We start from the raw sequence: 25014 nt of genomic DNA, 5'->3' as shown, positions 1-25014 counted from the left end.
TTGTAGCATTTTTAAGTAGCATGTTGAAGGCGTTGTGTTTATGGCATCTACAAAGCGTATGCGCAGCCTTGGTATGGATGCCTCATATTAAGGCTTTCATGTCCATTAGACCTTAATTCCTATTGTACAATGTTTATTACTGTAAGATATGCCCTAATCATTCCGAATCCTATATTGTCGTCCGTAACAACGTTGCCACGGCCCAATAGCATCATTCCCCCGCAAACCCGGGACAGCTGTCATCTTTATCTTTTTGTCTTATCGCTCTTTCTTCCTCCCAACATGTCCAATTCAACCTTAGAACATCCTCGACTCGAAATCTTATCCTATCCAAAGACACAAAGACCAAAATGTCCTCCCCCTCAACCCGCCGCCTCCTGAAAGAAAGCAGCGACCTCCACAAAAACCCAAGTCCATACTTCACAGCCGCCCCAATAAACGACACAAACCTCCACGACTGGCACTTCACCCTAGCCGGACCCCCCTCCCCTTCCCCCTACGCTCAAGGCCTCTACCACGGCCGTATCACCTTCCCAGCCACATACCCACTCCGTCCCCCCTCTTTCCGCTTCCTCACGCCCTCCGGCCGCTTCGAAGTCAACCGCGAAATCTGCCTCAGCATTTCCGGCCACCACGAGGAGACATGGCAGCCGGCTTGGGGCGTGCGCACTGCATTGCTGGGCATCCGCTCTGAGATCTTCAGTTCGGAGAGTCAGGGCCAGGTTGGGGGCATGGAGGGGAGTGAGGAGCTGCGGAGGGAGTATGCGCGGCTTTCGCTTGGGTGGACTTGTCGTGAGTGCGGGGCTGGGAATCTAGAGGCTATGAGGGAATTGTGGAAGGTTTGTCGGGAGCGTGGGGTCGAGGTTGAGGGTGAGGTTGCGGCTGTGGACGGGTGTTCTGGTGTCGAGGGCCAACGGGAGACGGTCGAGGCCGAGGCCGAGGCTGATGCTGATGCTGATGCTGATACTGGTGCTCTGGCTCCGGCTTCGAGTGGGGACTCTATAACTGTTGGGAATGAGCACCAGGCTCGGGGAGATGATGCTATAGAGAGTACTCGGGCTGCGGAACCTGTTCCGGCTCCTTCTGCGTCTACATCGGTGCCCGCGGCACAAACACAGGCACAGGTACAGGCACAGGCACCACTGCCTGCTGTACAAGCACCGGCTGCAGCTGCTATGCATACACAGACAAGCTCGTCTCAATTGGCTTCGACGGAGTCTCCATCTGAAAGTATCTGGCTGGACCGGGCTATCATTGGGGTGATCGTTGCTCTTATCTTGTTGATATTGCGCCGAGTGGCGAACGTCGACGATCTGTAAACGAATATGGGGTTGATGTTGAGCATTACTTTCTTTCGCTGGCTATTTAGGCGTTTGGGATTACATTACCGGAGTTGATCTATAATATACCTCTAGATAGTTTTTGAAATCAAGCACCCATATCCTTGTTCTTTTGTATTTTTCTTGACTTTTTGAGAAGTATGGCTAGCAAGCATTGTTCACATAATGTTACATTCAAGATAAGTAGTTCACGAGGATGGGCAATCAAGATAGAATCATCCACCAAGACTCCTGTAATCTCCAGCAAGCCATGTCTCCCTCGCCATCTGGCTTGACAATGCCAACTTCCTCGAGCCATTGCAGCATCAACACAGTTTCCCATGCGCCCATGGTGGGCTTGATCATGTTAGAAATGTTGGCAGCCTTGATGCCAGGCCGCATCACCAGGCACCCGAGAACAGGGCCAATAACCAGATCCCAGAGACGATGTATGAACTCTCCATTGATGTCGTACCAAAGGGGGTTCCTAGGTGGCATTTCCGGGCCTGATGGTGAAGGCGCGGGTGGAAGGTACGCGGCTGCAGCCTTGCCATGGACGGGGTTGCCGTAGCGGTATGTTGCGGTGGGAGTAATCTCGACAGGGAAACGGAATCGTTTCTTGTCCACCTGGCGCGTTTCATAGCCGCCATCGGTGAGGCCGAACTTGGCGCGAGGGGCATCGCGGGGTCGTAGTTGAATAGCACCCGAAGCGTAGAGATTGATCAATGCGAGGATATCGCCATCTTCTGCGGTGTACTCCACGTCGGATGCACCGGTAGTTCGGAATTGAAGATCTAGCATCTTTGACTTGAAATGAGCGGCACGGCGCAGCTGGCTGCTTTCGACGGCACGCTTGCGGCTCAGTGTCTGCAGGAAATATTCCGAGATATCATAGTTGCGACCCGGAGTGATGCGGCCACGGGTTGTTGAGCTGATGACACGTTCATTGAGTAGTGCCTGCGTCGCAGTGGTGACAAGTCGATCACCAAAGCGCTGCAGAATATCGCTCGACTCATTGGGTCGGTAGGTCTCTTCTGCGGTGACGATATTTGCACGAACCCATGTCTTCGCAGCCTCAAGTTGTGCTGTACCAACTTTTCGTGAAACCGGCTGGGCGCGTGTCTCACCATCCACGGGTACAGCGAATGGATTGCGCGCCATTAGGTTGCGCTTGTGGTTTATAGTGACACCATGCACAGCCTGATACAGTTCGTCGCCTGCCGTAATAGCATCCTCGCGTAGTTCGAAAACACTGTCGAATTGTTGCCGTGTTGCTGGGAGGTCCGGAGCCCGTTCCGACGGAGAAACATCGAGCCTAGTGCTTGCCCATTCAATTAGGGCAGGCCAGTCATAGCTGTCCAAGTCGGAATAGTCAATGGGCGGAACTTCGTCCTTTTCATAAGCCTCAAGGAAGCACTCCTGGAAATCATGATGCATCTTCGTAATCTGTAAGCGATTCTTGTTGAGTATCTGACGCGCTCGCCCTTCGATAAAAGACGAATCTTGATCTGGGAAAGCTTTTGTCACAAGAGGCCAATCGATCACTCTTGATTCCGCTCCGCCTGCAAGCACACGAACGACGACAAGAGCAATCACTATCTTTTGTTTGAGATCCTCGGATATAGGGCGCACAAATCGCTGTCGGCGAATGCGTTTGGTGGTCGCCGACTGTGCTTCTTTGTCGGCTGTTGCAGTATCATCAAGTTTGGCCAGACGGCGATCTGTAACAGGAGCACGCGGGGCCCGAGGAGCCCGTGTTCTTCTTGGTTTGGGTGTCCGTTTTTGTGTCTCGGTTATCGGAGTAGTTTTTATAGGAGGCTGGGGCAGAGGTTCAGGTAGAGACTGACGCTGGCGACGGACCTCGCTACGCCGTGCTGGCAAATCTGGTTCCACTTGAGGCACTTCAGGTATTTCAGGCACTTGAAGCTGTTTTGGAGGAGGTATATCCATGTCGAAGCAAATACCGCCTGTGACCGGCGCTGGCTTGAAAGCATCTTGAACAGTTTGGTTGATAAACTGCTGGCCTTCAAGGTTCGCTTCAAAGAGATTTGGATGATGAAGCTCCCATTTGAGGATCTTTTTGGTCTTTTGGGTGAATGTTGACAGTGGAATTTTCGCTTTGACAGCACTAGGGATTTCCGAGTCTGCTTCGTCGCAAGCCAGTCTAGATAACTCGTCGACAGATTTCTCAATGTTCAAAACCGGCTGTTTTGCTGCCATTGGCTTTCTTCGGCGTCTGGCCGAGCACGACCCCGTAGAGAAAGTTCCACTAGCCGGGTCAAACTGTTGCACCGGATTCATCAACATGGCATACGCTCCGATGGCGGAAATTGGTTTCATCACCCGCTTGGGATGTATGATAGACTTTTGGTGCTTGCCAGGACCACGTGTACCTGTTCGGATATATGGACGAATAATTGATGTGTGCGGATGAGAATCAAGGTCCAATTGAGGAGGGCGTGCGAGTGTCATGAGTCGCTGAACTCCAGGCAGGTCAGGCAGTTCATCCGCTTCTTCGGCAGCCTTGGCAGCTTTGGCTTTGGCTTCCAGACGTTTAATGAAATTCGTCTGGGCCTGTCTCCTCCTTCTTGCCTCTAAGTTCACAATGGAAATGGGCTTTTGTTGTAAGTGAACATGGGTTCCTTCTTCTACCGGGAATGAGAATCTCTGCGTGCGGGGAGGTGCACCGTGTGGTCGACCACTATTTCTTGTCAAATTTGGATCCAGCTCGACATTGGCCGAAAAGAAGGGTCGCGACTCGTGGAAATCAGTAGCCAGAATCTTTTTCTGCATCTCTTTCACCAACGGATCGTCTGGTGAGATATCAGGCTTCAACAACAACGTCCTTGTTACCATCACTTTTCTCGTGTCTCGGCCGCTGAAAGTTAGCTGCCGAAGCTGGCCGGCATCAATCAGTTGCTTGCACGCAGTATTGATAGTTCGCATGTCTGGTTTTTCCTTGGGATGAAACTTCATCCATGCAGTGACAAAAGGATACCACATTGCAGTGCCCGCAGGATATACACCATCAGCCTTTTCCATAATTTCCATGATGAGCTTTCTCCGAAGGACACTGATAGATCCGCCTCTCCCAATCAAAGGCTTAGAGGATCCCGATTCTTCCTCCTCTGGAATTAGCATGTTTCTGATGTTAGTTCTGTTCCGAACACGTGGCTTTCTGGTAGGTTTGGTGCCATTGGCGCTAAAATTGAATTTCTGGGGGACCACTGAGCCCAATCGTGGTGTCGGGACATCAGATGGACGAGGTGTTGGGGATTGTAAAGTCGCGCGGTCGGAGGATGCCACACGGCGTCGCTTTGAGGGAGTTCCAGCTTGTTCGTCCTCGAGTATACGAGCGCTGGCACTCTTGTCACGATGGCGTGGTGTACTCGCTTTGATTGAACCTTCTTGGAGTGCTGGAACTACAACCTCGGGCAATATCTCGTTAGCGTCCTTCGAAGGTTCTTCGTTGTTTTCGTTTTGGGCCTTGCGAAGACGAGATCGTTTGGCAGGTCTCCCGGTTCTCTGCTCATTGGCTTGGGAACTCGAGGATGTTGTCGGTGAGGCCGCTGGCTCATTGGGCAGAGTTCTCTTGGCTCGCCTTGAAGTTGTCGGAGTGGGGGTCATTGCAGGCCCCTCGGAGTTGATGACTGAATGTGCAGCTTCAGGGGCAAGGCTCTCGGAGGCCCGAGTAGTGGTAGCATCATCCCGTACCTTGTCGTCTTCACTTGAATCATCTTCGTCCTTGACAAACCAAGGCATCGATGCTAGCTGTGGCGATTTGAAGATCGCAATTCGGCTCTGTCTCGGGCGACCTCGGGCCTTGCCGGCTGGTCTTCTTCGGCCGTGGGGAGTCACATACACACCAGGAGCAGGCTTTTCCATGACAAGAGCGTTGTATTCAGTCCAACTCTCATCCATACCAAGTGCTTCAAACTTCTCTTTCTTTGATAACCCTCTAAGGCTGTCGTGCTTTATCTTGGCTCTCTTGGCTCGCGGGGATTCTTCGACATATTCCCAGCTATAACCCTGGCTTGGCTCCGGCTTAACTTGGGATTCCACGGCTTGAGATTCTCTGGGTTCGGATTGGCTAGCGTCGGGTTCTCCAGCTCCAGACTCTATGGCTATGGGGTCTTTGGCTTTGGATTCTCTGGCACGCTTTTCGACAGTCGCGCGGTTCAATTTGCCTTTCGGTCGTCCCTTGGGCCGGAAACGGGGCTCATACTGTTGCTTGGAGCCAGGGGGGAGTTTATCAGTTCGTGTGCGGATCACTGCGGCTTAATGTTAGATTCACAGTAATTTCTCTTATGAAATCCAAGGAGAGGAAGGGGCAATCGTACCATATTGACCGTTTGGAAGTTGAACAACAAAAGGATCGCTCGAAGAAAGAAGATAGTTGGGCGGTTTGGCAGCCGTGATCCCGTCGAGTAGAGTTGAATTTGGATCCTTCAACATATTCTTTGGGAATTCCTTTTTGAGGAATCCATGCTCATCAAGCTGAGGAAGAGCACCAAAGGGAGGTGCCTGGATCTTTAGCGATTTGGCTTTCTTGGCTGGAATCTCAACGGCCTCCCATGATGCCTGGCCAGCTTCAACTAGCTTTGCGAAGTTGTTTAGCGAATAGTGGACATAAAACATGATGGTCTTTTTCATTGCCATATCTCGAACAATGGCGTAATGGCGGAGATGAAGTGGCTGGGCCACTTGCCATAGGTCGACCAAGCGATGCACCATACTTTCAGCGGGTCTCTTGAAAAAGGACCCAAAGCAAGTCAAGTTTAAGGTCTGGATTATTTTGTCAGCTAAGAATATCTTCACTTTCGCGAGTAAGGTACTTACCTGGTTCGTGATGCCTGTTGTACCTGTTCTTTGAACGATGTCAAAGATTTGGTTGTTGAGGTTACGATCCGGCGTCCAAGACGGTACGATACGTACAGCATCTCCAACATGTTCTTTGATCATATCAACCCCACTGTCCTCCAGACTAGGCGATCTTTTGGTTTGGCCCCCCAGCTGCAATTCTCGGTCTTCTTGGTCCGGGGTAGGTTTGGTTCCTTTGGCTCGCACCCCATGCTTGTTCAAGACATCGAAATTGAATTCATGGAAAAGTTCCAGATCTTGCCCTGTGGGATCCCGTAAAAGCTTCACACAAGGATGCATTCTTTCGTATTGCGATTCGGCTCTCACACGCTGTACCACGCCTATCCGCTCCCACTTGCGGAGGGCACGGGACAAGACCTTCCAACGCCAATGGTCATCAAAGCCGAGGAGTCGTTTCAAATCATTGCGTGCAATCAGCGGGTGCTCTCGGAGAATGTTGAACAGGCTGGTGTTAAAGCTGTCGAAATCAATCATGTTCTCCGATTGCGGTTCTGACTTTGTTCGATCGCTAATAGTGTGGCGGTAGAACCGCTGCAGCGTGCAGAGGCTGGTTCTGGCCGTTTTTGTTTGAACAGGTCGCTTGTCGATGTATCCTTTTCTTTGCAAAGCATCGGTACGCTTCGGAACAGACCGTTTATCCTGGCCACTGAGCCTCACCAGGTCCGGCTGCACAATACCCTTTGACTTGCGCGAAGCAATCACCGACAGTAAGGCAAATTCAAGGGGCAGTACCTTGGACTCATCTGGTGGATGGCCAGTGATGGCAACCCAGGCTCTCTCTTCGGAGACAAAGATTCGAAGCGGTGGTAAATCCGGATTCTCTGCGGTTTGGTTGGGCTCCAAAGAATTGCTATCGGCATCATCTTTCTCCCTTGTTCGCGAGTCAAGCTTCTCGGCTTCACTTAAGGTGAGATGGTTCCATTCATTGTGCTGGCCAATAGACACCTCTGGGTTAGTCGTGAGCCAGGACCAGACTTTGGCTTTGAAACGATGGTCAATGTTCTGGTTTTCCATCACATCCTGAGATTGTGTATGGAAATCATCAATGGCTTGCAGTAGATCAGATAATGTTGCACCTTGATGTCTGTTAGCATTCGATTCATCGAAGTGTATATAAGAATAAAAGCGCCAATCAAGGCTTGAGATGTAGGATGTAAATCGGCATTGGGTCCGCGCCACAAGAATGCAAACTCAAATCCATCATGCGAAAGTCCCGAGAGGAGAGTGAAGTAGGAATTCAACATATATCCCATACTAGGGCGCTTTCACATAATTCCGGTGACATTGAAAATCCATATGCATGAAAAGTGGGTCCCAGTGAAGAGACTATACACACCTTGATTACCGCAGAGCGCGACTTCGTTCAGCACGAAGTCGATAAGATGTTGTACGCCAGGCATGGCTACATGTCTTTTTTCTGGATAGAAAGAGGGAAGTAAAAACAGTACTAGAAAGGTGATGGGTGTCGGATAATTAAAGAAGGGTAGAAATTTTTGAAGGGGGGGGATTCGAACGCCGAGCTTCCAAATTTTGCAGTGCGATTGTCATGTCACATGACCTTATCTTTCTCAATGTTGGTGCCTTGTTTGTAAGGCATCAAGAATGATCCGGGGTCTATTTTATATGAACAATAATAAATTCACTGCTATTGGAGAGATTTCATGATATCCTTTGACTTATCTAAAATATATTGCAGAAGAATATCCTACGTGCAACCAATGTTCAGGTCTCTGCTGATTACGGAGTACATTGTCCATTATAGGTAGAGTAGATTAATTGATGTATAACAATTAATGATGTATAACTACTCCGTATTTACCCCATAGTATGCTATAGAACATACGAGATATCTCCTTTGTACCGAGTACTCCGTATGACTGGGGCAGTTATGAACAAGCTCCAACGTAAACTCCCGAGGTCGGGCCCAGCCATGTCGGAATCGGTATCCGTTATGCCTCCCGAGGTCGGTTTTAGGTCTCGATTCCTTGTTTTCTGCCGATTTGTGCATATTTAGTCTTCGCTGACTCATACCTATGAATTCATGTCTATTGCATAACTACCTGACGTCGTCCTAATTCCCCTTTGGTTTGCCTTATACTATATCCATAGAGGACTATTGAATAAGCCATATTCGATATTAGTATCCCCAAGCCCCAGACAAATAAGAGGCAAAATCAATTCGCCAAGGGATATATGCATAAAATATGCCCACATAGTTAGCAGGTGGTTTGATCAGGGCTGTGTTTTGAATGACATCATGGAGTCTTACGTCAGGTACCTGTCCTCCCAGCCAAATTAGTATGGCAACGGAAGTACCTGGCCCCGTTGTTTCCGGCCAAAATTTCCTGGGCGTTCAATTTACATATTCGCCTCTTCTTCACTTCATTTTCTTGGATTATTTCTCTCTGGAAACCCATTCGGAGTCATCATCACATTCGCACCATGTCCTAATAACCCCCTTAATACTTCATCAAACCTTTATCGCGCTTTCCCCGAACCTATCAACAACGGTAATCCGCCACTATCGCCACCCCGATGGAAGAAGGAGCCGTCCCAACACCCTCCGAGCCCCCTCCGCTCCCGTACTCGTTGCACACAAGGAAGAAGTCCATTGCGTTCTTCTGGACTATTTTCGTGATCGATACCTTGGCTCAGCCGTTGATTCTGTATTGGTGTCTTTGGTACCTCACCGATCTATCGCCCAACATCGGTATGTCTTGCGCGGTGGAACAAATACGCCCGTCCAGGTTGCTAATTTTGATGTGCAGTCTTCTCGATCGTTACCGCATCGCTTGGAGGAGTCTCGGTCTTCGAATACTTCTACCGCCTTCATAATTTATTCCGCAAAAGCTCACGCGCCCGGCCCCTGAACTCCCGCGTATCATGGGTAGGTTTTGACCTGGGATTGATCATGGACCATTAACTGATACCTCTTGTTAGCTGGATTTCTTCCAAATCAACTTCACCATCGTGTGGTTGATTCTGGCCGTCGAATTGATCGTGTAAGTCTAGCATATATCATGGAAGCAGCATGAACAATGAGCTAACAAGTTCACAGTGGATCGGTACCTGAAGAACCATATGGTTAGACCAACCAATCATAATATCTTACGCAATTGCCTCATACTGACTGCTTAAACAGTACGCCTCATCGCCATGGTCCTACCAACCGTCATGTTCTACTTCGGCATCGTCTACCTTTCCCTCGACATTTTCCGTATGATGGGCTTCAAGGCTCCATTCCGAATTTCTTCCACGCCCAAAGGCTCTGTTATGCCAACTGCATTGTACGCGCTTATTGAGGACGTGGTAGCAGTTGACGGAGGTGGTGGACAGATGTATCGATATGCGCTCCGAATTCGATACCTATCGAGTCCTTATTTTCGCCGTATGCTCTTTGAAATGAACTGTTTCTGGAGTGGAGGGTCCATCATCTGCGCTGCCGCCATTACCGCCATTGTTTTCACTGTCCAGGAAAACGTTGCGTTTACGGTAAGCCGGAATTCTTTTAATCTCAAATTACAATCAGACTAACCTTACGTAAAGTTGGGCTGGTCCCTTCCGTTTGCCTGGGCTATTGTGTGGACCTTGATCACAATTCCCTGGGTTAAGAGTGACCTGCGTCGTGAGAAGCAGGCGTGGGCCGAAAACCGTGGACAAGGAGGCATCCGTTGGGTTGACGATATCAGCGCGCCCACTGCACGTACCCGCTTCGAGTCCGTCCAGGCTAATGTCTGGCCCTGGACTCGTGATAATCATCACCACCATCCCTCGGCACCATCCGAAGGCGTGGAGAAAATATCCGATGATGTCCCCGGAGTCTCCAATGGAGCCCATGATGTCTCTAACGATGCCTCCAGAAATTCCCCTAATGAGGCGTCTCACGTCACCGATGGAACTTATGATGGAGCAACTCTTGGCTCCTCTTCCAATGCCGAACCATCTACGGAGAAATTATCCGTGTAATATGTATGACTGATGAATTTGTTTGTTCCAATGAAGATTTCTCATTTTGGTCTTTTTGCTTGCTCATGCAAATGCATTGGGGAGAGGGCTTATAGACTTGACATTCTTTGGATTTTGTTTTGCTGCGCAGGCTAATGATGTTGTATATAGATACCCTCTGTTTATTCTCTGGGAGAATTAAGACCCTAAGATATTGTTTATTATTTTATATACATCTAGACTTCCCACTAAAGTCCTAGGGATCGTACATTATACCCTCCTCTACTATTAACTTCACGCAAGACATACTTCGTCGTATAAACACTACAAAGTGTATGAAAGAGACTAGACTGGGCAACTAATTTCCCCCGCTGTAAAGCCATTACCGACCAGTGGAGATATTCAGAGATTAAATTACCCTACGACGTCAGCCTTGGTACATATTCATAAATGAAGAGGTGCTAAACAAAATCTATCTATATCATGGGTAAGGGGAAGCCACTAACTAGTGTGTACATGTACAAGGAAGCGCTATCATAGCCACCTGTCCCAGCAGGAAACGAGTATCAAGCTTAAAATGAAGGTACTGAAAGAATCAAAAGAGGAACTAAATTTAACTATATCTTGACCTATTCAAGGTATAGCACTCATTAAATTAGTAAAGAATATAGTGGAATACGATAGTATGAGTTGATCAGAGTACCTGAAATTGGCAAACAATACTCATTTCATCTATGAAGACAAAAGACAATTATCTGCAGAGCGAATAATAGGATATTGATAGATGTGGCAGATGCTATATTCTCACTCGTGTTCCTCTTCCAGCCTCACTGCCCGTGCCACACCCTTTCAGACCTCCGTACAGGCTCTCTAATATTGTCTCAAATAACACTACACTCTAGACACAAACTTTCCGGCTGCTTGAGGAGCATATATGGCAATACGAGTAGCTCAGACAGGTGGCAGAGTGGAAGCAACGGGGGTGGCTGCAGAAATTTTGCATACAGTTCGGGTAACGCGAGATCCTCATTCCTCTTCGTAACATTTGCCCCGCCCAGAGATCCAGATCCCTCATCCCCAGATCTAGAGCCGTCACCGACGACATCAGCATCAATACTGGCAAACACGGCGTCGAACTCTGTGCATAGGTCATCCCCAGCGATGGCAACGACCTCTTCGTCCATGTTCTTGAGATAATAGCCTCCATTCTCGGCGTGAAGAATTGTTTCCGGATTCAGCTTGACCAGATCGTTCATGGATTGTCTGTCGGGGACGACAATGGCGTCGCTCGGGGGCGTGATCTGGTACCGGGTGAGACCTTCAACCATGGTGGTCAAGAAGCACAAGAAGTGCACGAGGGAGGGGTAGATGGATTTTATAGGTAGTTTTGAGAGTCTAGAGGCGACTTGATTATCTATATTGTGGACTCAGCATATATACTTCCAAGCCTTTGTAGTATAAATTCCATGAAAATACCTGGTAGCAAGTCAAAAAGAGCAACCGAGGTAGAAGTTCCTATTGACGATTACTGATTCCAGCTACAGCGGTCAGTTGATAAACATGAATAAGTAAAAGAGCGTGTAAGAAGAATTACATCTAGTATTTCCAGTAGAATACTGAGGGAAAATGCTGTGAGATTCAAAAATATCGACGGGGAGAGGGGATCCTTCTTATAATCATCTAATTTAAAGTTAGTCTAGCTACATGCCTATGGGTAGCAATGCTTGCAATCATCGGCGGCCTGACCCAGCTATTCTCTCCTGGAACAAGCATCCTGGATTGAATTTTAGGGGCCAGGTCCAATTTTCTGAAAATGGGGGCCATATGAGTCTTCCTGACCAGGGTCTGTTTGCACCCGAGACGGAACAGGGTCTCTAGCTGATGGGGGCCATCCTTCTCCTCACTTTTGTGGTAAAATATGCGCGATATTCTGAGACAAGGCTCCATCCACTTGCCGCTGAAGGATCAACCAGGGTCTCTCGGCCTCGGGAGATGCCGTTGCTAGATATCCTCCGATCATATTTTTTCTATAACGTCGAAGGTAGCAGCATGAGGTTGTCTCATGTAATTATTGATGGGTAAGTCCTACTTTCTCCTTATTAGGGTGATGTTCACTATTGGTAAATACCCCTTCACTCGGCGGGTTTTTTGTTTTATCTTCGTCCAGTACTTACCATAGAAGCCATTGATATTCTGGCCGATGACGATAAACCTCGTTCTCGATCTTGCTGGAGGTAGCAGATACGTAATCATACGTGAGACGCCCCGAGGTCTCTAGACCATGGAACCGCACCCCTCAGTGAGAGGGTATGGTTCGCGCTAGCCTTGATCATGAGAGTCGACCCAAACGACGCCACAGTCTGGCCATTGCCAACTGTTGAGACCTCGCCAAAGGTCTTACCTGGGTATGAGTCAAAGGGGATCAAGGTGGAAGAGCCAGATGGCTGGCACCTAGAGCTGGAGGATCCGCCGTTGTACAGTGACCTCGCACCTAATATACGCAGTGGCATAGTGGAACTAATAGCTGCTTCTCCAAAGAAGCAGCATGCGAGGATAATATAAAGGTTGTGGGACACATGACCCACGCACCATAACAGGGTGTCATACTTCAGGCATCAGCCTTCTTAGTACTGAGGTCTTGACACAACTGATCTTTAGTAGACTGGCAACCGTCACAATACGTTGGATACAGAGTAATGTATCAGCGCAGAAATCAGTTCTCCTTTCTTTAGTATTAGAAACACGGTGAACTCACGTCACTATAAGCGAAGTTGTAGCCCTGGAGGGTCTCTTAAGGTTTTTTTTTAGTTAGAGCTAACCTTTGATTACTTAAACTCATATGATTCCAATGTTCTGAGCCGAAACCCCTTTCCAACCCCATCCCTAACCGTTCACGTGACTATTCATTCAAAATGTCTATCACAAACCTGCCTCCAGAGATATTGTCTCATATTTGTGGATATCTGGAGCCTCAGGAGTGGGGTGCGCTCAGAATCACTTGCCACCAAATACATGGCAGTACACTGGAAGCTTATGCAACGCGCTACTTCAACTGTATTCCTTGGTAACAATGGCTGGGTTATTGTAATAAAACTATAATTTGCCTTACAATTTGATTCGATAGCAGCTCTATATATTGTGTCTTCGGTTGAACACAAAGTTACCTACAGACTACCGTTCTCGGTAAGCCGAGTACCTAGTCTATAACTTTAACAACTAAGCTATATTACGTGACATAACTAGATAACTAACTAGTCAGGCCAAAAGATCGTAAGGACAAACAGAACGTCTATTTGATTTCAGCGGTTCTATATATCAGGCCCTAACATTCGTTAGGGAACACAGAACCTCACGGCTTTACCCCGTGGTGTATCTGAGCCCTCGTAAAAGCGGCGGCAGCTAAGATAGGAAAGCCCCACCCGGCAGAGGAAATATGTTATGTACAGTCACCTATGTACGGCCCGATGCAGGTAGAGGGTATCTAGGAGACACGAGGGGTCTGGTGGGAATAAAGCGATGGTAGTGTACAAAGGATCACAGGATTTTAAAAGGGTGTAGAGGTATTAGGTCAAATAGGAACGAAAAGAGAAAAGAAGGGATATAGTAGATGAAGCAAAGCGATCATTTCCGGAATGTCAGCTTCCGGCCGATGTTGCGAATTGTTTTGATGTGACTAGACGAGTCAGTCGGTTTCTTCGCCACGGCGATAAACGGACTCGGGGGTGGGATTCATACCTATCATCCTGATCATTCTTGCCAGATCGTATCGTAGTCACGGTGTTACCGGATGTCATCGGCCTTTCGGGTGGAGGGGCATTGACAAATCGACGCGACGCCTAAACATTCTGTATTAGCATTCGGGGATATTCACGGTGACACGGTGAGACGAAAGAACACGAACCTCCCAGCGAGAATCCACATCCACATCACTAGCGGACCGCGAGTCATGGATGGTGGGATCTGAATAATCTGTGCCGTGGGGATCTGAATTCAACGAGGTCGTCCTAGCCAATGGCGAGGCATTCGACTGCATGGATCTGCGCGAGCGGGACTCCGAGTAATCGCTATTAGAGTCGTAGCTGGCCAGACTATGGGCTTGATCATTGTTCTGTTTCATCAAGCTGAATGTGTCTGGCAGGAGTTGAGACGAGGATGCAAGCTCACGGAAACGCTTCTGTTGCTGCTTCGAAGGTCGGTGGTGGGAGAACTTGTTGCCAAGAATGGCGGGCGCGTGCGAGATGAGGGCTTTAATCACGTCTTTCTTGAGGCGCAAGGCAAGATCCAGGTTCGACCATGTCTTGTTACTATACTCGAGAACTGGAAGGCGGAAGACGAAATCGTGGAGATCCTCTAGATTGTGCTCGCCTCTGCCCTTGTAGCTCAGACAAAGAACTACGTCATTCACCTTCACATGTGCGAGAGTCATGAAGTTGGAGGCGCGGGAGATCATTTGGGTCAGGTCATCGGTTTGCTCTTTGGATTTGCCGCCCTTGTTGGTCCCTTTACCTATTCCGAACTTCTTGCGACTGTCTTCGCTAGCACTGTGGCTAGACATGGATCTTTCGGTGGGATGTTTAGTCAACATGCGCAGACTATCAGCAGACTTCTTCTTGCGGAGACCACCAGTTGTAGAGGGACGGCCCGTTTTGCGCGCGGTCTCCGAGACACCCAGTCGATTACTATCTTGGTGGATAGGTGTCATCATCAGACCCTTCAGATGGCCTGAGCGATGACGCGGCGGCTTGGTCTCATCTAAAAGTGACAGTGTCGGCTGGAGGCGCAGTTCGATGGAGCCCGGTCCCTTAGAGATGGCGAGACTGTCCATAGACGAGCTATCACCATCGATACTCGTTGAGCGTGTCAGTGGTGCGCCGTTGGGGCCTTCGCCGTTGGGGCCTTCGTCATCGTCTTCCCCATCTGAAGCTTCAAGTGGCTTCATGTTCTTGATCATGAAAGGCGAGAAACCACCAGCCTCAAAGGCGCTAGAACCCACGTTGGGGAAGACGTATTCGAAGACTTTCTGGCCCAGCTCGCGTTCGAGCTGAATCTTCAGCGGGAACAATGAAACTTCAAAGTTGTCAAGCACAGGGATACCGGCAACGGCCTCCAGCATGTGCCATTTGATGCGCAACATGAAGTCATCGAGGGTGCGTCCGCCGTCGAGGTAAGGCGCGATGATTTGAGGGTAGATAGCGTCTGGAAGTAAGTTCAACCCGACTAGTCGTTCGATGGATACCAGGTTATGGTTCGAGCCATCAGTATTGTCGGTTCGCTCATATGAAGCATTGCGCAATTGGAACTCAATCAAGGGCTCAGAAGCCTCCTTCATCAGGTGCCACACGACCTCGCTCGCCGATATGCTCCAACGCAGTAAGCCATGGACACCGGCGTCCCTGGACGAACTCGGTTCCATTCGCCGTTGGGAAGTTGTGATTGCCTTCATCATGAAGAAAAGTTCATCCTCGCATAGAGACAAGTCGCGTTCGAGGGCCAGCCGATCCTCCCAGCCCTGTTTGTCAAGGAACTTAGCGTTGATCTGAAAGTACTCTTTGATTTCTTCCAACTGGCGAATGCGTGCTTGAAGCTTGAACACCATTTCCGGGGCGCCACTAAGGTCACTGAAGTCGGAAGTGAGCATGATCCTCTCTAGGCGCTCATTTCGGACCTTTTCGAGTGGTTCGCTGTAGAGCATGAGGTCCAGGACAATAATGTACATGGAATAGTACTCTGCAGAATCACAAATCGCGCGGAAATGAGGGAAGTCCACACTAATCGAGTCTATGCGGTCTTCTTGGTCGTCAGGTTGAGGTCCTTCCTGATTCTTGTTCACCTCTTCGTTATACTTGAGGCGAAGATTGTTGAACTTGTCGTAACGCAGGGTGGCAGAAGTCTTTTGCACAATACGAGAGAATCCAAATGGATTCAACTCGAAATCAAACATGGCTTCCAAAGTCAACCACGGTGGCCACGCTGATCCAGGCGCATTCCCGTACTTATTGCCAGCATAGAATTGCAAGTTTGTCATCAATTTCTTCTGTGTTGCAACGAAAAACTGGGCACCGTCCATTTCGAGGGAGAAACGGCGTTGTATCAAGCCGCTGACATCATCCGAAACACGCCCTTTGTCCATGATTGACACGACCTTGAGTTCCATGCCTTTAGCGGCAACAAGCAAGACCGACTTCTGGTTCTTTTCACTAAGAAGCTGTATTTGAGGTGCAATGAGACGCAAGTGATAAGTGTTCTGGGGAGTGAATTCCGGCACGATATTCTCACTCGAACTGTCCGAATTGGCAGAGGATGGGGTGTTCGGAGTTGATTGGTTGTTCGAGTCTGGTGGATCGTTCTCTTCGACATTCACGTAGCGCTTAGCATCATTCAGCAACTGTTCAATGCGATCTCCAACCTCCTCCTCATCCTCATCGACGCTCGAACTTCGGGTTTGTGTCTTGGACATTTTAGGCTGCTTGCGATCGCTCTTGTCCTGTTCTTCCACGATATCAAGGATAAATTTGACAGCGCGGCGAGACATGTAGTAGACAAATCCACGCCGCTGGCTCACTTGGTGACTATACCGCAATACGATGTTGCGGAGCGAGTTGTTCCATTTGAGCTGCATGTTGTGGATCATGAAACGATTGTCGAAATCGCTGGAGAACTCATCGTTGGCCGACGAGTAAATTCCATCCAAGGCTGAAGAACGGCCATCGGTTGTACCTGTTCGTCCTGTTCGGAAAGAAGCAGTGCTGGGTGCAACGTTTTTGCCAAGTGTGTCGCCATATGGAGTCCGCTCGTCGCGTGTGATATGTCTCTCAAGACGATTGAGAGTTGTGGTCAAGAACTTGCGTCGTCTCGCTAGAGACTCAGACTGGCGAAGGAATAACTCATGCTCGGCTTTCAGTTCTGTATTATTGTCTACTTCTTTCATAAGCTTGATTTCGATTTCCCCAATTGTGCTTTCATAATTGCGAATCTGTGCCTCGACTGTTGCAAGGCGGTCTTTGACCAACTCAATCTGAACACGGCGAGGATCGTTGGTTTCAGACATGACACACTCGTGGGTCGGTTCGTCCCCAAATGGACTGTAGCCCGTTTCGTCGGGTCCGATGTCGCAGTGATCCGTGTTGCGGAAGTAGGTGAATCGCGGGGTGAAGGCCAAAGGTAAGATCTGGGTACGGGGGTTCGACTCCTGTGGAAGGATCCAGTCCGGCTCCACGAAATCATCCATGTCGACCCAGTCCAAATTGTGATCAGGGATTGTGAAACGAGACAAGTCAACTGATGGAACAGGCTGTTGGAAGGAAGAGAGGATATCGTCTTTGTTGCGCTCAACGTCTTCCGGTGTTGTGCCTTCGATGCTGGCGGACACGGCGCGGAAGTCTGCAGATTGCATATCAATTTGGGCTTGATTAATACGCATCGCGGTTGTCCTGGTCTGTTTTGAACGGCCCCCGGCTTGTGTTTTGATTTGCTCGCGACGTTGATGGATATCAAGTTTCAAGCAATCAAGGCGAACTTTCAAGCCCGTGGCCACAACAGCTCTCTCTTCATAATCTTCGCGATCCTTGTGCTTGTACATATGGGCCACGAAAAGGGGTGCAAGAAGAATCTTGTATTTGACAGTCGCCAAATGACGATTGAACTTCTTGGCGGTCTTTGTGACTCCTGGCCAGAGCGATCCTTGGCGAACAGGAAGCGACATCACGCCCGAGAAAAGAGACCACCAATTGAAGAAGTGGGTGAAGAATCGCGGTGAGAGATGGATTGTGTTGTAGCTTGAAGACGGTTGCACATTGTCGACAGCCCAGTCTCTATTCTGCGGTGCAATAATCGAGACAGAAAGGTGAATATGGTCACTCCGGAAGCCACGATAGGCATCGTAATTGATCTGCTCGGATGGTTTGACGAATCTGGGGTTCTTAAGAATGACCTCATAATGTGGTTTGAAGGAGAAGGACCTTTCATCATTCTCACTATCCCGCTCGAAGACGAGACCTGCTGCCCACTTGACATCGCCAGAGAGCTTCATAATAACCTTTTTGAATTGGGCAGCATTCTTCTGCTCGCTGGATGCAGAACTGTTATCCACCTCCTCTGTGGTAGCTTCGTTTGCCCAACGTGCTTCGGCACTGTAGTCGGGAATAGCGAGCACATATTCGCCGCTCGTGACAGTCATGAATTCCATGGGATTGTCACTGGTGTGCACATCCAATTGGACATCTCTACGCCAGCACATGACGAAGCCGCTTCCAAAGCCGGTCACCACATACGGATCACGAGAGCCCTTAAGTCGCAGATGTACATCGCCATCTTCCCTCCAGAGAACCTTGATCCGGGAGTGAAAGCTGAGTCGGATCTTGTCCCAGAAGCCCACCCGCTCCGAGGGATCAATTTCAGGTTTCGTGAAACCCTCAATGATCTTCATCATATCTTGAATAACAGGCTGATAGGAGACACCCCATGAAATGCTAGTCGGCAAACTTGTGTTTATCTCGATGACAGGGTCCGAATAGGTCTTGACTGGTGTAACAGAACGCCACACCTGAATCTTGAACGCATCGCGGGGGGATCCGTCGAACCCTTCAGATGCAGGAACGAGTTCCACTTCAACCTGTCTTGCGGATTCATGGTCACGCCATTCTTCTGCAATGACAAAGTTCGTCCGCAAAGACCAGCTGGGAAGTCTTGGGGACTGCCCTGGGCGCAGGGCTGGGATGTGCAATAGATCTAGGGGATAATCTCGCAAGTTGACGCGTGCTTCACCCATTTCCAGGTTAAAGCTCATTGGGATGAGCAGGCCGTATTTCATAGACATAGGCATCCCCTTTCCGATTCGGTTCAAGTAACTGGGGAACTCATCGATAGCGAATGAAGGCTTGTCAATAACAAGGTGAACATCACTGATCAGAGCCGACATCAGACCCGGTCTGTTCGGAATGGCAAGAATGGTTTCGGTCTCTTTCACATCCGGAGGAGGTTCATCTGCACCAGAGAAGAGATTTCGGACTTGTTTGATAGAAGTGCCCTGGAACATGAGAGCTGCATCGATCTTCTCTTTCCAGACTTGAGCATTGTACTGTTGAAGTCGGCCCCAGGCAGAATGCACAGAGATCTTTTGCTCCGATGAGAGACAGGTGGCGCCTTCGGTATCATAGCGGTATTTCCGACCTCTCCCGCGTTCTTGGGCGCTAGATCTCGGGCGTTCATCGGCACTCCTGCTTCGCCTTGTATCTAGGCTAGTTCGCTCGCTGCGCATTGTCCGATGGCTCGACTTGGCTCGTGACCGAGATGAGGCACGCCGCTGGTCAGATTCCATGACTTTGTGAGATTTCAACTGGAAGGCGTCTTCCCGGGCCAGCCGCTGAATCTGTTCAACCAGGCCAACTCGATAGATGCAGCCCAGTTTCCACTCAAAGCCATCGTCCTCCAACTCGAAGAGCAACGCTTTGCTGCGAATAGATATCCTAGGCACCTTCTTCGGGCCTTCTGGTTCTCTCAAGGAGCCGAAATCTCTGCAACCATTCTTGAAGCGATGATGCAGCTGTTTCAAAGCCTTGGAAGTGTTGATAAGGTTATCAAAAATGCGGTGCATCACCATATGATGAGGTACACCAATTCGGATGAAGTCTGTCCATATGTCGATAGATTTTTCTTCCACCAAAGTGTTGCCATGTTTCATCTTCATCTTTCGGAAATCCAGCCTGACGTTGTTCATACTTCCGATTCTTGCCCAAACACCCTTGAGCTTAGGTGCCTCTGCATGGAAGCGGACAAGGTTGGCTTTAACATAAGGAGTAGAAAGACGTTGAGAAGCACCGGCAAGTCCGTAGATCTGAATCATTATTTGAGGATCGTTTGGCAGGTTTGCCTTGAGCTGCACAACTGTTGCCTTCATGTCGTATGTGACAAGCTCCTTTTTTGGAGACCATTTGTATGCCGGAGGCGGCGGTAGCGAGACACTCGCAGGCGCCCTGGGTTTGTTTTCGGCAGCCTCTGAGTGCTTTGGCGGTAAGGGTGTGAGCACGTCTTGGATCACGGAAACGGCAACGCCGAGGCAGTAGAACCGGTACAGTGAGTATTGAAGGTATATGCCCTTGAACACGGATGTGACATGCAGGAGCGGTCCGAGGCGATCACAGTGGGTGCTCAGCGCAATCTCGAATCGAGGCAAAGAGAAGAATGGCTCGGGTTCCAGATAATCCTCTGATTCAATGACAAAGCCATCGAAACCACGCGCGTGGAAAGCCAGTCGCCGGCCATCTGAAGCGCCGCGTTGTGTGTGAGTAGCCTTAGGAGGCGAGGTTGGGGGAAATCGAAAGGGCGATTCATCGCCAATGGTGGAATGGCTCGGAGTGCGTCGCCTAGCAATGCTTCCGACATTTGTCTCCGTTTTTTGAGCTTTGTATTCCGCTGTCCACGATTGTAGTTGCAGAGATACACCACGAGATATATCAGAAACGGTGCTGTCCACACCAGCGACTTCCACACTGGACCCTGTGGCTTCGAACTGAAATTGGAGTAGCCATGGTGGCACTCGTCTCAACACGCTTGCCTTTTTTTCATTTGTCGGTATTGGTACCCGCTTCTGTGATTGCATCTGGGTGATGAATTGCTGCAAGACTTCGCGGATTCCACGGTTTACATCCCCATCAATCATGTGGACTGAACACTCGTTAAGACTTCCTGAGGCGATTACACAGACCTCTGGAGTGGCGTTCAAATGGGCCTTCAGCTCCAGATTCTCGTTTGTGAGCAAATTGTGTTTGTTGCCTGCTGGAGTCTGGTAATAGAATTTGTGGGAGGCGACCCGGTAAATTGACGATAGGGAATAGTGGGCACCGCCTTCAGATGAATGAGAGGACTCGATATCGAGTGAAATAGAGGAGATCGAGGAAATAAGGAGGTTGTAATCATCGGGAGTACCAGACTCTTTCTCGATGGGGAGAACAAACCGGACCACAGGTTCGTGAACAGAAATATTGATGCTTGCCTTCGGGAGTAGTCGAGAAATCAATCGATGATTATCTCGCTTCTTCGCCCGAGGAGAAGAAGCTCGATTTTGTGCTAGTTTAAGCAGCCTCGAAACATGTTGCGGTTGGAGATCAACCGAGGGTGATGTCACGACCAAATTTGCGAACAGGACATTTGTGTTTCGCTCTTCAGCATTCCCATCATCGAAGGTGCTCACCGTCTTCGAAGGCAGTGTGGTTTTGATGGTTGTCGTAGCCATGGGGATGTATAGAATGTTATCGGTCTCGCCCGATTCGTCGCCTAAGCTGACGGAAAGAGAGATAGCAGCAAGAAGAGCCTGATGGGCAACATCATTCCGCTGGAAATACATGCGATGCTCTGGGCTTCTTTGGTCCATCCGATGAAGATCAATTCCAAGCTCATGCGATACCACATTCAGATATACGGGGGTTTGTCCTGCAGACAGAGCCTGGATACCCTTTGAGACACGGAAGAAGCTCAAAGCAATCTGTATCTCCTGTACACCACGAAGTAATGAGCTTGCAAACCCCTTTGAGTCCGCCACTGTCTGTATAATGGCATTGTCTCTGCTTCCAGGCTTGTCGAGTTCGTCCACGAAATCGGCAAATGATATCTCGTCATCGGTCTCCGTATTTGACCCCTGTGCAGATTTCTTGACCGGTTTGATGCGCTGCAATAGCGTGCGGAGATCGTCATATGGAATATGCAAACGCCCAATTTTAAGGGCCACCGAGGCGTCTCTCAGTCCGTCCAAATCCTTGTGAAGAAGTCCATGGAGATTCACACCAACATTATCCAATATCTCGGTTGGCTCCCGGCCGTCGACATTGAGTAAAACATTTTTGGCATTCATAATCCACTCGGCTGGGCGTTGGTCTTGCGACATATCCTTCTTGCGACGAAATAGCTTGCCCCGTTCCACCATCTTCCTCCGCGTGTCGACTGAAAGAGAAAGCGATCCCACCTGGATTTGGCCAGCGTTGACAAAGTGGACGGTTGTGTCGATAGCAGTCAGGTCCACGAGGGCCAACCAATGGATCTGCCGGTGTAGCCGCTTGACACGTTCCTTGATTCGTGTTAACGTCCTCCATGTTTTGCTTCTGCCGCCAGGTTCGGGGGCGGCGTGGTCTTCGGATGGTTGACGCGGTGCGTCGCGTTTTCCCTGGCCCAGAGTCGTCGAGTCCACGGTCACCTTCAGTTCTGTCAACCGAATGCTGATCCATGTTGGCTGGGCAAATGACGGGGGGTGTAACAACAATCCGAGGCCACGGATTTCAATGTGTATTCCTTCCTTCGGGGTGTATGCAATTCGGCGCAGCGAAAAGTAGCCGATCCGTTGGATAGAGATTCCCGTCGCGATCCGGACGATAGCGAAGATGAAAAAGGACGAGAGGTAAAGGAGGAGGAATCCCACGAGAATCGAGGTCGGGTTAAAGAGGGTCATCGCGGTTTGCGATCAGCAGCGGGCTGATCTCAGACAGGCAGTGTCGACTCGCACATTGAAGTTATGTCGGAGTTCAATGGCACTGTTGTTAGGTCCCCCGAATTTCTACTCCGTACTGTCTGTCTGGTTGGAATCAGTGACTCCAGACTCCAGAACAGCAGCGACCTTGCCCATCAAAGTCTCAGTAGGATGAGCACTGCAGGCTGATTCGAATAAAATGAGTGTAGGCGAATCATGCCGGGGGGAAACTAAAGGGTAAGGGAGAATGAGAGTGGGCTACCGGACAGATCGGAGGAACTGGCCAAAAAGAGCGGTACGCTAAGTTATCTCTGTCATATCTCATAACTTGGCTTCTTTTTTACATTAATGGCTCTGTTGTTATTTCTTTTCATAGACTATATACTATCAAGCATTTTATATTCCGATAGACTCCTACAATGTTCCTATATAGTTGTTTGTTCAGATTGATCGACACGCGACCCAAGAATTCAGGGGAGATCCTTTTATCAGCCCTCGGGGACTCCAGGCCCGCTCTATATTCATTATGCTCGACTCTGTCCTCTTCTTTGTCTCTCTCTCCCCTTGTATTGTACAACAATTCGCATTTGCCTTATTTTCACATGGCCCTATTTTCAGGGTTGCTTGGGGCTTGGAGCAGAGACCGGTCGAGACTGCTCCAGTTCCTGGATTTTATCGTCAAGAAGAGCAATCTCAGCCTCGACGCTAAGGAGCTTTTCCCTCAACATCCCCCTGTATTCTTGGTCAGAGAGTGTGCGGAGTGGAATCCATTTAGATTCCGCCATTCGCTGCATCAAAGGTTTCGATGTCTTGTGTGCATTTTCCATTTGCCACGCGTCTACTCGGTTGAAGACGCTCTGGCCGCAGTACCCGAGTAATGAGAAAATGATAGCCCCCGGAACCAGCCGGCCTCCTGTATGATTTAGTTAGACGTGATGCCAGAATATGTGCTTTTAGTGCGGGATACGGTACCCATCAACTTCGTTACACTTCCGCCGGCAATGCCACCGCATAAAGCACTCGTGTACGTGCGCTCCTGAAGCGACGCTTTATCTTGGTAGTGATGTTTAATGATGTTGCTCCGTAGCCCTGTCCCAAGATTAAGGTTAGACATCAGCGATATAAACATAGAGTGTCCCCACATACACCAAAAGGCTGAGCCGCACGCAAACCAGTGGATGCCACATGACAATGAATGAATCATGGGATTAGGGGATCTGACAACTCCAGCGGCTGCTCCATAGATCAGGCCAGCGGTTCCTGGTTGGAAAATCAGCACTTCATCTTTGAAAACCCCGTTGTGTCTGTATCCAAACAATCTTACGAAGGGCAGATACTAACCGCTGAGGGCTCCGACCTTGGCTGCAGACATGAGAGCGTTGGACTGAAAATCCTGCATATCTTTGATTTGGTCACCCATTATTTTTTAACCCGAGAGATGCATGAGTTCAAAGCTCGTGGAATGGTAAGTAACAATCATCGAAGCTCTCATCGAAGCAGTAATCCAAGTCAGAAGGAATATGGTCACGTGCCCGGTTGATGTACCTGATTATGTAATGTTATCATACGGCCTTGGATGGACGAATTAGGGCATAAGCAGAATTGGTACAATAATATTCTAAAGGTTTTGGTCTATATTTTATATTCATGCTATGGCGACTGGCTTTGTTTAATCATGTTGGAGATAAATGGTGAACGAGGCCCAGATATAGTATCCCCGCATTGCACATGCCCAGTAGATGATCGCCTGCAAGACCGCCAGCCCCGCGATCTTTATTTCCCCTCATATGGTTGCGATTGATTCCTACTGGCTCACAAGCCAAACCTCCACTTTGGTACGAGACGCAATCTCCAAGAAGTGTCTATCACAATGTCAAAAGGCTTGAAATAAAGCTCGAATATCCATTCAAGCTAGCTTTGCGATGTTATTGCATCTTGTTATACAAATATTTAGAAATCAGGCTGATGCGGTATAGGAATGACGTCCACTGCTAGTTGCATATTCTTCGGGGATACAATATCTCTGGGCATCTTGCTAGCAGCCTGAGGAGGGCACATATTCGTTGATCAGCGCCTGATCAGAGCCTCCAGTACTCAAAATATATGTTGTACATACATGTAGGTACGCCACTAAAATTCGTTATACCTGAGCCCTACCCAAAAGGCCTACAGCAATACTATATATATAATAGTTCCATACCAGAGGCTCAGGCGAAGTATATGAAATAGTATCAAGCGCTAATGCGGAACGATCTATAAATCGGACTTGTCATACTGTCGATTCATACAAGTAACGGAGGCTACTGCAGCCGACTCCTCTTGGAATGACAAAATTATAGCCAATAAAGTTACAACCGAAATGAAATTGTCCTCGTATTCTTTTTTTTTTGGCAGTATATTCTATGATATATTTTT

The 25014-nt window shown here is 49.0% G+C and overlaps 7 protein-coding genes across 7 annotated transcripts; 2 read left to right on the top strand and 5 right to left on the bottom strand.

Annotated features, from left to right (window-relative positions):
- Positions 1-350: 350 nt before the first annotated feature.
- On the top strand, positions 351-1319 carry LCP9604111_977 (ubiquitin-conjugating enzyme E2; the record flags this gene model as incomplete). The annotated part of the gene is made up of 1 exon (XM_039073494.1): positions 351-1319. One exon carries the CDS (start codon positions 351-353, stop codon positions 1317-1319), a length of 969 nt encoding a protein of 322 aa, XP_038933525.1.
- A 225-nt stretch (positions 1320-1544) lies between these two features.
- On the bottom strand, positions 1545-7600 carry LCP9604111_976 (uncharacterized protein; the record flags this gene model as incomplete). The annotated part of the gene is made up of 4 exons (XM_039073483.1): positions 1545-5590; positions 5660-6104; positions 6159-7276; positions 7537-7600. The coding sequence occupies 4 exons, from the start codon at positions 7598-7600 to the stop codon at positions 1545-1547; spliced, it is 5673 nt and encodes a 1890-aa protein (XP_038933524.1).
- A 1135-nt stretch (positions 7601-8735) lies between these two features.
- Positions 8736-10166, top strand: LCP9604111_975 (uncharacterized protein; the record flags this gene model as incomplete). Its single annotated transcript, XM_039073472.1, has 6 exons — positions 8736-8910; positions 8969-9087; positions 9141-9202; positions 9259-9284; positions 9343-9692; positions 9747-10166. The coding sequence occupies 6 exons, from the start codon at positions 8736-8738 to the stop codon at positions 10164-10166; spliced, it is 1152 nt and encodes a 383-aa protein (XP_038933523.1).
- An 860-nt stretch (positions 10167-11026) lies between these two features.
- Positions 11027-11473, bottom strand: LCP9604111_974 (uncharacterized protein; the record flags this gene model as incomplete). Its single annotated transcript, XM_039073461.1, has 1 exon — positions 11027-11473. One exon carries the CDS (start codon positions 11471-11473, stop codon positions 11027-11029), a length of 447 nt encoding a protein of 148 aa, XP_038933522.1.
- Positions 11474-12213: 740 nt separating this feature from the next.
- LCP9604111_973 (uncharacterized protein) lies at positions 12214-12655 on the bottom strand (the record flags this gene model as incomplete). The annotated part of the gene is made up of 3 exons (XM_039073450.1): positions 12214-12230; positions 12320-12338; positions 12401-12655. 3 exons carry the CDS (start codon positions 12653-12655, stop codon positions 12214-12216), a joined length of 291 nt encoding a protein of 96 aa, XP_038933521.1.
- A 1111-nt stretch (positions 12656-13766) lies between these two features.
- Positions 13767-22581, bottom strand: LCP9604111_972 (FMP27 family protein; the record flags this gene model as incomplete). The annotated part of the gene is made up of 3 exons (XM_039073439.1): positions 13767-13818; positions 13881-13981; positions 14047-22581. 3 exons carry the CDS (start codon positions 22579-22581, stop codon positions 13767-13769), a joined length of 8688 nt encoding a protein of 2895 aa, XP_038933520.1.
- Positions 22582-23213: 632 nt separating this feature from the next.
- LCP9604111_971 (uncharacterized protein) lies at positions 23214-24019 on the bottom strand (the record flags this gene model as incomplete). The annotated part of the gene is made up of 4 exons (XM_039073428.1): positions 23214-23512; positions 23572-23688; positions 23746-23859; positions 23941-24019. 4 exons carry the CDS (start codon positions 24017-24019, stop codon positions 23214-23216), a joined length of 609 nt encoding a protein of 202 aa, XP_038933519.1.
- Between the last annotated feature and the right edge of the window lie 995 nt (positions 24020-25014).

The sequence above is a fragment of the Penicillium roqueforti genome, assembly GCF_015533775.1.
Source record: "Penicillium roqueforti strain LCP96 04111 chromosome Unknown scaffold_01, whole genome shotgun sequence".
Lineage (NCBI taxonomy): Eukaryota > Fungi > Ascomycota > Eurotiomycetes > Eurotiales > Aspergillaceae > Penicillium > Penicillium roqueforti.
The sequence above is the reverse complement of the archived record's forward strand: the minus strand, read 5'-3'. Positions and strand labels throughout refer to the sequence as shown.